Source organism: Uranotaenia lowii, chromosome 1, assembly GCF_029784155.1.
Source record: "Uranotaenia lowii strain MFRU-FL chromosome 1, ASM2978415v1, whole genome shotgun sequence".
Classification (NCBI taxonomy): Eukaryota; Metazoa; Arthropoda; class Insecta; order Diptera; family Culicidae; genus Uranotaenia; species Uranotaenia lowii.
Window position 1 is genome coordinate 162,519,395 of NC_073691.1, and position 12,511 is coordinate 162,531,905.

Below are 12,511 nucleotides of genomic sequence, written 5' to 3' on the forward strand. Positions count from 1 at the left end.
ATGAGAACTTACCTGTGAATTGATTTACACGCTGAAGAAGAAACTACACTTACCATCCTGGGAATAACCATCGAACCTGAAAAGAAAGAGATACTTACCGTTTTGGACATCATAATTACACCTGAAGGATAGCAATCAGAGGATTTTAGCCGGCAGAAACGAGGTACTTTACCATATGGTCCTTCGAGCCGGATGCTCGTCGAACTCCGAGCGTTCGTAACCTTACCATTCCTGCGAGGAGTTTTTGTTTCTTACCACGTTGTCGGAAATCTTTCCTTCATCAATCCTGTTGGAGAAGTTCCTGGAAAAAAAAAAAATTAATACAAGGCACGAAATTGCCTTTAAAAGGTAATTATATTTCCTATATAGCTATACGTGTGACGTTTTGTGCTCCGCTGGGAATCCTTTTTCCAGATATTCCTGCACGATGGCCGCCGAGCGCAGAATCAAGTCGCTCAAGTTAAGATTACGCAGCATTGAAACATCCTTCAGCCTAATAAGGGTGTTCGTCGATAATTTCCGAGAAGATACCCAGTCTATTGAAGTTCCGGTTCGGCTGGAGAATCTCGGAGTCCTATGGGCGGACTTCTGCAAAACTCAGGCTGAGTTGGAGGCCGCTGAAGTTGACGATCCGGAAGTCATCGATCTTCAACTCAAGCAGCGTGCTCAATTTGAAACGGAATATTACCGTGTCAAAGGATTTTTGCTTTCCGTCAATAAAAATAACTCGGCACCATGCATCCAATCTTCTCAGTCCAGTGCGCACTTCCCTGCGTCGTCTCAAATTCGATTACCCGACGTTAAACTGCCCGTATTCAACGGAACGCTCGAGCATTGGCTTAACTTCCACGACCTGTTCATTTCTTTAGTGCATTCTTCCAGTGAATTGTCTAACATACAAAAGTTTTACTATTTGCGATCCTCCCTGGCTGGAGATGCACTAAAGCTCATTCAAACAATCGGGCTCAGCGCTAACAACTATCCTGTTGCCTGGAATCTGCTCGTGGAACACTTCCAAAATCCATCACGTCTCAAGCAAGCGTACATCGATTCCCTTTTTGAGTTTACGCCATTGAAGCGAGAATCAGCAACCGATCTTCATTCCCTAGTAGAAAAATTCGAAGCCAACGTCCGAATTCTGAAGCAACTGGGTGAACGAACTGAGTATTGGGATGTTCTTCTTATTCGCATGCTGAGTATTCGACTTGATGCTAAAACACGAAGAGATTGGGAAGAATTTGCATCAACTCATGAAGCAACCACGTTTCCGGATTTGGTCTTGTTTCTCCAAAGAAGGGTTACGGTTCTGCAGAGCGTCAGCAATGTTAATCTGGACACTCCGTCCATCCCTGCGTCGAAAAAACCAGTATATCGAGCGGCAGTTGTCAGCAATCAGTTGTCAGCCACTACCACTCAAGTTTCGTTTCGTCAATGCCATGCCTGTTCTGAACATCATCCTCTCTACCAATGCTCTGTGTTTTCGAAAATGACCACCGAGGACAAGGAGAAGCTCGTGCGTCGCCAGCAGCTGTGTCGTAACTGCCTACGAAAGGGTCATCAAGCCAGAACCTGTCAGTCCAAAAACACCTGCCGTAAATGTAGAGGGAAGCACCATAGCCAACTTTGCAGCCAGGACTCCGTTCAAGCTGAATCTAACCGATCGAAAACTGATCTCAACGCCCCCAAGGATCCCATTCCCACCGGTGACGAATGTTCTTCATCATTGTCCGCGGCAGTTCAACGGTCTCCCAGTGGATTTCGCTCTCACAAGGTACTTCTCGCAACGGCCGTGATTAATCTTGTTGATGATCGTGGCAATACTCATCCAGCTAGAGCACTTCTCGACTCTGGAAGCGAGTGCAGTTTTATCACCGAAGCACTCTCTCAAAAACTCAAGGTTCAACGCAACAAGGTTCATCTAGCGATCTCTGGCATTGGCCAGTCATCCGTTCAAGCTCGCTGTAAACTTCGGGCCACCGTGCATTCCCGAATTACAGAATTCTCTACTGTTGTCGAACTGTTTGTGTTACCAAAACTTACCCTGAACTTACCATCCACGACATTAAATATTTCCAAATGGAACGTGCCAAAGGGAATTCGATTAGCGGACCCAGTTTTCTACGAAAGCCATCATATCGATGTCGTTCTGGGGGCCGATATCTTTTTCGAACTATTCAAAACTTCCGGAAGAGTACCTCTCGGAGATTCTCTTCCTACTCTAGTGAATTCCGTTCTTGGTTGGGTAGTATCCGGAAAGGTATCGAATTACAATAATGTTAGCACCGTAGCCTCCAATGTCGCAACTGTCGCAGACGTGTACCGCTTAATGCAACGTTTTTGGGCCATCGAAGAGGACGATTCAGCTTCCTGTTTGTCGGTTGAAGAGGCTGCTTGCGAAAATCACTTCCACCGAACAGTTCGACGTAATTCCGAAGGCCGATACATAGTACGACTTCCTTTGAAAGAGGCCGATTCCAGAATTGGTGACAATCGCAGCATTGCCCTTCGTCGGTTCCACATGCTTGAGGCTCGCTTGCAACAGAGTAGTGATCTACGGTCTCAATATCAGGACTTCATGGCGGAATACCTAGCCCTTGGACACATGCGGCGTGTAGACGAAGTTTTGCACTCCAATCCACAATACTATCTGCCTCATCATGCCGTGATTCGTGCTGACAGCGCCACTACCAAGGTGCGAGTCGTGTTTGACGCGTCTTGCAAGTCCTCGACAGGAAAATCCCTCAATGACGCGCTTATGGTCGGGCCAGTTATACAGGATGATCTACGAGCCATAATATTGAGAACCCGAATCAACCCAGTGTTACTAATCGCTGACATCAAACAAATGTACCGCCAAATCCTGGTTGACGAACGAGATACTCCGCTCCAACGAATTCTCTGGCGTAATTCTCCCGACAAATCCATCGGCACATTCGAGCTAAAAACTGTCACCTATGGCACTGCTAGTGCACCTTTCCTTGCTACCAGAACACTTCAGCAACTTGCCGACGATGAAAAACTGCATTTCCCGGAAGGCTCAAAGGTTTTGAGGAAGGACGTGTACGTGGACGATTTGGTAACCAGCGGAAGCTCTCCTGATGAAGTTACTAAAATTCGAAATCAACTGGATCAACTGTGCAAACGTGGAGGTTTTGAATTCCGGAAATTCGCATCGAATGTCGAAGCAGTTCTTGACGGCATCTCTCCGGAAAGACGTGCTCTTCAATCTTCAGTCGAGTTGGCGGCTGATCAATGTATCAAAACTCTCGGGTTGCACTGGGAACCATCGACGGACAATTTACGTTTTCGAATCCAGGTACCTGATGAACCCCACAACACGGTAATGAGCAAACGAATAGCCCTTTCACAGATCGCTCAGCTATTCGATCCCTTGGGTTTGGTCGGTCCAGTCATCGTCACTGCAAAAATTTTCATGCAGACTCTGTGGAGTCTTAATTCGGATGACGGTAAACCCTGGGGATGGGACCAGCCACTGCCTCCCTCTCTCGCAAGTTATTGGGAGAACTACACTTCGCAACTATCATCCCTTAGCCAGCTACGAATTCCACGTTGTATCGTAGTATCAAATTTCGAAACTGTTCAATTGCACTTGTTCTCTGATGCTTCCGAGCAAGCTTACGGTGCGTGCGCTTATTTTCGGTCGACCGACACAGCAGGCAACATTGCAGTTGGTCTGCTAACCGCAAAATCAAAAGTGGCTCCCTTAAAAAAGCGCAGCATACCCCGACTGGAGCTCTGCGGAGCACTCGAGGCTGCCCAACTGAGCAAAAAGATCTCCTTCGCCTTCGGGAAAACTTTTCCAACCTTTTTCTGGGTCGATTCCACTACCGTTCTAGCCTGGCTAAGGTCAACTCCATCCAATTGGACCACATTCGTTGCTAACCGGGTTTCCAAGATTCAACTCGCAACTGAAGGATCGACCTGGAATCACGTAGCCGGTCAGCAGAATCCAGCTGACCACATATCTCGAGGCATTGATGCAGATACGCTTCTCGCTTGTGACTTGTGGTGGCAAGGTCCTGAATGGCTCCGATCAGACCAAAGTTTTTGGCCAACATCATCATCGAATCACACCTTCGATACCCAATTGGAGTATCGAACAGCAAAATCCACAGTTTTAACAGCCACAATCGAACCTACATTCATTGACGCTTATGTGGCACGGTTTTCCAAATTTCAAACCATGCTGCGCGTAACAGCGTTTTGCCTGCGCTTTTCTCTAACTCGTCGGAGTCCACGGAACTCCCGAACATTCCAGCCATTCCTCACTTCGGACGAAATTCGCGATGCTGAGCATGTCCTCATCCGGTTAGTACAAGCCCAGGAGTTCTCCGACTACGTCGCAGCCCTCGAAGCATCAAAACCAACTCCCGTCAAATCTCGACTGAGATGGTTCACTCCGTTTTTGGATTCCAGCCACCTCATGCGCATAGGAGGGCGCATCGACAGATCATCGTTGACCTACGACGCCAAGCATCAAATTCTACTCCCTTATCAGCATCGCTTCTCCATCTTGCTCGTCGAATGCTACCATGAGAGGCATTTGCATGCAGCACCGCAATTGCTTCTGGGAATCCTGCGCCTCCGGTACTGGATCATAGGGGCCAGGAATCTGGCCAAAACTGTCGTCCACCGCTGCGTTATTTGCGTCCGAGCTCGCCCTAAATTGGTGGAACAATTTATGGCCGAGCTACCAAGGGAGCGCATAACTGCCACCCGACCATTCACGAAAACAGGCGTCGACTACTGGGGCCCGATTCTGCTTAAGCCTCCCCAACGTCGCGCAGCCCCAACCAAAGCGTTCGTAGCAATCTTCGTGTGCTTCAGCACAAAAGCTGTCCACATCGAGCTTGTATTCGATTTGACAACAGCAAAATTTCTTCAAGCCTTGAGACGCTTCGTTTCTCGTCGGGGTCCACCCTCCGACATGTACAGTGATAACGGTAGAAATTTCCTTGGGGCAAGAAATGAGCTAAAACGGTTGCTCAAGAATCCAGAATACACCAACACGGTAGCAGCCGAATGTACTGATTTGAACATCCGCTGGCACTTCAATCCTCCGAGGGCATCCCATTTTGGAGGGCTGTGGGAATCAGCAATTAATTCAGCTCAAAAGCATTTTTTGCGCGTGGTCCGCGATCGTCCGCTAGCGTACGATGACATGGACACCTTATTGTGTCAAATAGAATGCTGTTTGAACTCTCGGCCAATCGTTCCTCTAAGCGATGATCCTACCGACTATGAACCACTTACACCGGGACACTTTTTGGTCGGCACTGCTCTTAAATCTGTTCCGGATGAAAATCATGCTGAAGTTCCGTTCAACTATCTCCGAAAGTGGCAGCAAACACAAAAATTGTTCCAAGATATTTGGCGGAGGTGGCACCTGGAATATTTAGCTACGTTAGAACCAAGGGCTAGATGGTGCAACTCACCTGTGTCGATACAACAAAATCAATTGGTGCTTCTCAAGGACGATGCAACTCCTCCGATTCGCTGGCCGACTGCTAGGGTAGCAGAAATTCATCCGGGAAAAGATGGCATCACCAGGGTGGTCACTCTCCAGACTCCTAAGGGCTACTGCACAAGACCGGTGGCTAAAATTTGTCTGTTGCCGATTGCATCAACGCCTGATGAATCAAAACCAACAGCAGGAGCCGAACAATCAACACCAGACAAAAATTTCGAAGGAATTCAACCTGATCCCGACTGCAGCAGTAAACTATAATTTCCAAGGCCTAGTTTGGCTTGGATCAGGTGAGTTCCTGTCCAATGCAACTTAAACACCAAAAAACCGCTACCGGGTCTTAATTATTCCAGGATTCACGACACAACCGACCGACTTTTCATCGCACAAGCACTTTCTACCACTTACTTGTTTTGTACGTTCCTGCTCAACTGGATTGAGCTGCCGTTCACCGTAGTTCCACCCCACTCGATTCCCGATAGCAACGGTTTCACAAAATTTCAAGGCACTTTATTACAGTGAATACGGTGAGTTCCTGTCCAATCCTTTCACTTGTTTAAAAAACCGCTACCGGGTCTTAAAATTTTCCAGAACACCTACCTACCAACAATTCAACACGACTTCACGACTGTACGATGCAATGTAAACATTGTCTTCACGCTCAACGAGAAAGGGCCATCGTCAAGTACACGCTCCAACGGACGAACTCATATGGATGCTGTCAGAAAAAGTATTTCTGAAGGGGCCAGTATGTTCGCGATACACGAATTTGGGTGATGTGGCGCTATCTGGTTTTGAGAAATACTAGGAGTGTGAAGTTTGGACGATGAGGCTTGCTGTCATATTGGGGCGCGTTAGCAGCGATCAAAACTGCGAAAGGCAGTTTCCGCCAGGCCGTCTATAAAAGACCCTTTGGGAAGAAACGTGTGACTTTTCTGTTGCTGGCAGTCGAAGACGTCACTTATAAACAAACCAATCTACGTTCTTCTATCGTTGTTATTATTGTGATCAAATCGTTAAAGTTTATTTAATTTAAGTAATATAAGTGTAATCTAAGTTAATATCAGTGTTTCTTTCGTGAAATATATGAAGAATGAGAACTTACCTGTGAATTGATTTACACGCTGAAGAAGAAACTACACTTACCATCCTGGGAATAACCATCGAACCTGAAAAGAAAGAGATACTTACCGTTTTGGACATCATAATTACACCTGAAGGATAGCAATCAGAGGATTTTAGCCGGCAGAAACGAGGTACTTTACCAATGACAAAAATGACAAAAATGACAAAAATGACAAAAATGACAAAAATGACAAAAATGACAAAAATTATAAAAATGACAAAAATGACAAAAATGACAAAGATGACAAAGATGACAAAAATGACAAAAATGACAAAAATGACAAAAATGACAAAAATGACAAAAATGACAAAAATGACAAAAATGACAAAAATGACAAAAATGACAAAAATGACAAAAATGACAAAAATGACAAAAATGACAAAAACGACAAAAATGACAAAAATGACAAAAATGACAAAAATGACAAAAATGACAAAAATGACAAAAATGACAAAAATGACAAAAATGACAAAAATGACAAAAATAACAAAAATGACAAAAATGACAAAAATGACAAAAATGACAAAAATGACAAAAATGACAAAAATGACAAAAATGACAAAAATTATAAAAATGACAAAAATGACAAAAATGACATAAATGACAAAGATGACAAAGATGACAAAAATGACAAAAATGACAAAAATGACAAAAATGACAAAAATGACAAAAATGACAAAAATGACAAAAATGACAAAAATGACAAAAATGACAAAAATGACAAAAATGACAAATATGACAAAATTGACAAAAATGACAAAAATGACAAAAATGACAAAAATGACAAAAATGACAAAAATGACAAAAATGACAAAAATGACAAAAATGACAAAAATGACAAAAATGACAAAATGACAAAAATGACAAAAATAACAAAAATGACAAAAATGACAAAAATGACAAAAATGACAAAAATGACAAAAATGACAAAAATGACAAAAACGACAAAAATGACAAAAATGACAAAAATGACAAAAATGACAAAAATGACAAAAATGACAAAAATGACAAAAATGACAAAAATGACAAAAATGACAAAAATGACAAAAATGACAAAAATGACAGAAATGACAAAAATGACAAAAATGACAAAAATGACAAAAATGACAAAAATGACAAAAATTATAAAAATGACAAAAATGACAAAAATGACAAAGATGACAAAGATGACAAAAATGACAAAAATGACAAAAATGTTAAAAATGACAAAAATGACAAAAATGACAAAAATGACAAAAATGGCAAAAATTACACAAAAATTACACAAAAATTACACAAAAATGACACAAAAAGGATACAAAAATGACAAAAATGACAATAATGTCAAAATTGACAAAAATGACAAAAATGACAAAAATGAAAAAAATGACAAAAATGACAAAAATGACAAAAATGACAAAAATGACAAAAATGACAAAAACGACAAAAATGACAAAAATGACAAAAATGACAAAAATGACAAAAATGACAAAAATGACAAAAACGACAAAAATGACAAAAATGACAAAAATGACAAAAATGACAAAAATGACAAAAATGACAAAAATGACAAAAATGACAAAAATGACAAAAATGACAAAAATGACAAAAATGACAAAAATTATAAAAATGACAAAAATGACAAAAATGACAAAGATGACAAAGATGACAAAAATGACAAAAATGACAAAAATGACAAAAATGACAAAAATGACAAAAATGACAAAAATGACAAAAATGACAAAAATGACAAAAATGACAAAAATGACAAAAATGACAAAAATGACAAAAATGACAAAAATGACAAAAATGACAAAAATGACAAAAATGACAAAAATGACAAAAATGACAAAAACGACAAAAATGACAAAAATGACAAAAATGACAAAAATGACAAAAATGACAAAAATGACAAAAATGACAAAAATGACAAAAATGACAAAAATGACAAAAATGACAAAAACGACAAAAATGACAAAAATGACAAAAATGACAAAAATGACAAAAATGACAAAAATGACAAAAATGACAAAAATGACAAAAATGACAAAAATGACAAAAATGACAAAAACGACAAAAATGACAAAAATGACAAAAATGACAAAAATGACAAAAATGACAAAAATGACAAAAATGACAAAAATGACAAAAATGACAAAAATGACAAAAATGACAAAAATGACAAAAATGACAAAAATGACAAAAATGACAAAAATGACAAAAATGACAAAAATTATAAAAATGACAAAAATGACAAAAATGACAAAGATGACAAAGATGACAAAAATGACAAAAATGACAAAAATGACAAAAATGACAAAAATGACAAAAATGACAAAAATGACAAAAATGACAAAAATGACAAAAATGACAAAAATGACAAAAATGACAAAAATGACAAAAATGACAAAAACGACAAAAATGACAAAAATGACAAAAATGACAAAAATGACAAAAATGACAAAAATGACAAAAATGACAAAAACGACAAAAATGACAAAAATGACAAAAATGACAAAAATGACAAAAATGACAAAAATGACAAAAATGACAAAAATGACAAAAATGACAAAAATGACAAAAATGACAAAAATGACAAAAATGACAAAAATGACAAAAATTATAAAAATGACAAAAATGACAAAAATGACAAAGATGACAAAGATGACAAAGATGACAAAAATGACAAAAATGACAAAAATGACAAAAATGACAAAAATGACAAAAATGACAAAAATGACAAAAATGACAAAAATGACAAAAATGACAAAAATGACAAAAATGACAAAAATGACAAAAATGACAAAAATGACAAAAATGACAAAAATGACAAAAATGACACAAAAATGACACAGAAATGATACCAGTATGACTAAAATGACAAAAATGACAAAAATGACAAAAATGACAAAAATGACAAAAATGACAAAAATGACAAAAATGACAAAAATGACAAAAATGACAAAAATGACAAAAATGACAAAAATGACAAAAATGACAAAAATGGCAAAAATTACACAAAAATTACACAAAAATTACACAAAAATGACACAAAAAGGATACAAAAATGACAAAAATGACAATAATGTCAAAATTGACAAAAATGACAAAAATGACAAAAATGACAATAATGTCAAAATTGACAAAAATGACACAAAAATGACACAAAAAAGACACAAAAATGACACAAAAATGACACAAAAATGACACAAAAAAGACACAAAAATGACACAAAAATGACACAAAAATGACACAAAAATGACACAAAAATGACACAAAAATGACACAAAAATGACACAAAAATGACACAAAAATGACAAAAATGACACAAAAATGACACAAAAATGACACAAAAATGACATAAAAATGAAACAAAAATGACAAAAATGACACAAAAATAACAAAAATGACACAAAAATGACAATAATGGCACAAAAATGACAAAAATGACAAAAATGACAAATAGACAGAAATGACAAATAGACAAAAATGACAAAAAAAAATAAATTCAAAATGACTCATATGACTCATATGACTCATATGACTTAAATGACAAAAATGACCCAAATACATAACGAAATTCAAAATTTAATAAAAACATACATCCAATACAAAAATTCAAAAATTATAAAGTTAACGAAATTGACATTTATGACAAAAATGACAGTTTACATAATTGACAAAATTGGCTCTGTTATAAAAATTGACAATTTTTATCATTTTGTCGATTTTGTCAATATTGCCAGTTTTGTCAGTTTTTTTTTTTTCATTTATGTTTAGTCATGTTGTAAATTTTTTTCTATTTGTTCAATTTGGTGTTTATGCCAATTTTGTCCATTTTGTAATTCTAATCAATTTCGTCCGATTTTCAAATTTAGAATTTTTTTTATTTTGTTCTATTTTTATCAATGTTCTTTTTGCTTAAAACTTTGTTAATTCAGTCACTTTAACAAAAAATATCTCGCATTTTAAAAAATGATTTATGAAGGTGAAAAATGTAAATTTTGTTGCATTGCGTTCATGGACCCTACAATATCGAATCTTATTTACGATTGTATTTGCAATCAATTATTTTTTCAATATCCCCGTTTTGACTTCACTTCAGGGGTTTCCCATAGCAAATGTTGAATAATACTCCAAACTACAAAATGCGATACGTAAGACGTTTCTTACGAAAGCAATTCAATTTCCAGTTTCAAAATTAAGTAATTTAGCAAATTGCACCACCAACTATTACGTTTCTGATTGAATTCAAAATTGCAATTTCATTTTTATTCGATTTGATGATAGGTACTTATTCGATTTTTTGGTGTCATTTTTGGGACCTTTAAATAAATGCGACATCTTTGAAAATTTCCACATTTAAGAGGACACTCATCTCCATCCCATACACTTTTTGCGAAAGAAAAATTCATCGAAGAGTCTAGATTTTTTTTTCTTTTCAACAGATTTTTGTTAGAAATAAAAAAAAATTAACATTATCTTTCCAGTACAAAATTTAGATGTACTCGTTGAGTCTGTCTTTCAAACAGTCGTATAAATTTTAACATAAATATCTATAGTTGATGCGACTTCATCCTCGAATTTCCTAATGATTTCGCTAGAAAATAGAGAGACCTTCGGACCTCGTCGCCTTCGAATGTTTCCTGCCCCCAAGAGACTGCTATCACGCAACTCTCCCACTCGAATGTCGTTATGTGTCATTTGTCGAGAAAGTGCTGTTTTGCTGAAAGCTCAACGCTCATCCACTCAGTGGCGCCCTCACAATATAGTGGCGGAATCATCGTTTTTATTGCCCCCTCCATTCATTTACGCAATAATAGCTTTCGAGAAATAATTTGCGAAAGGGCAAAACTTTCCAGTTCCTTACTAAAGAAGTAAACTGTTAATGAGAAAATTCCTCGAAGCCGAGCATCCGGCTGCAGGACCCAGTAATTAAAATCTACCCTAACGGTGCCGTTTCCGCGTGTCTTTAGCTCATGGGGAAAGATTTGACGAACCTTGAACTTTCCTTAGCTTTGAACTGGAAAAGTAGTGCTTAGAAGCGAGCGAACTGATGATTTTGCTGCAAACAAACGTTCATTACTGGACTGGAATGGAAAACTGGAATGGAAAACTGCAATTTTCCATTTCCTTCTAAGTAAACGAACCACCAAACCGCACGTCGTCGTTCCGTGTGGAAACAGAGCACCCAAGCACCCACCCGGCCGGCCGGACCTTTCGGGGGGATTGAAATCGTGTCAAGCGAACTAGATCCGGGTTCCTCCGGGGGACACGAAATCGAGAGCAGCAAAAAAAATATTTGCTCCAACATGAGACGCCCGGTGAACCGAATATGCACTGTAACGTGCTGCTGCACTCTGTGAAAGAAACTGGAAGAAGAAAAATGAACACGAGTTCGTGTCCGGTTCCAATTATCTTCACACATCGGTTGCGGAATTTGCTGAGAAAGAGAGAGAGGTGCTGATTAGACCGGCTTGACTGTTGACAGTCCATTAAAGTAGCTTCAAATGGAACCGAAGTAGATTTTTTTAAAAAAATAATTCTAGCTTTCATTATTTGGAAAAAATTAAACTCAAACTGTCTTCCCCACATACTGCACAGGAAAAAATAGAGTTATGTGAGCAGTCTTCTCAACGCGCTTAAATCTCATTTTTTACAATGTAGTGGTTGTCATAACTCTCTTTTTTCAAGATTTTTCGCTGTCCTCTCAATGCACTGTTGGAACTGCCCTCTCATCCCATTTTTTACCGATTTAGCGATGTCCTCTCAATCAGCTTGAATTGTAATTTTCTCCCAAATACTTAGCACTCTCTCCAAGGCACCTATTTCGCATTAAAGGCTTTTCTTTCGGTTTGTCTGACCTTCCCATTTCTCAAATTTTTTAAGCGGTCTTCTCAAAACGCTTCTGTGGAGTC

At 38.5% G+C, this 12,511-nt stretch overlaps 1 protein-coding gene across 1 annotated transcript; it reads left to right on the forward strand.

Moving 5' to 3' along the window:
• Positions 1 to 427: 427 nt before the first annotated feature.
• LOC129738087 (uncharacterized) lies at positions 428 to 5,749 on the forward strand. Its single transcript, XM_055729274.1, has one exon. It carries the CDS (start codon positions 428 to 430, stop codon positions 5,747 to 5,749), a length of 5,322 nt encoding a protein of 1,773 aa, XP_055585249.1.
• Positions 5,750 to 12,511: the final 6,762 nt, after the last annotated feature.

Excerpts from the sequence above, each read along its gene's own strand:
- LOC129738087 (XM_055729274.1), top strand. The coding sequence starts at position 428 with ATGGCCGCCGAGCGCAGAATCAAGTCGCTCAAGTTAAGATTACGCAGC.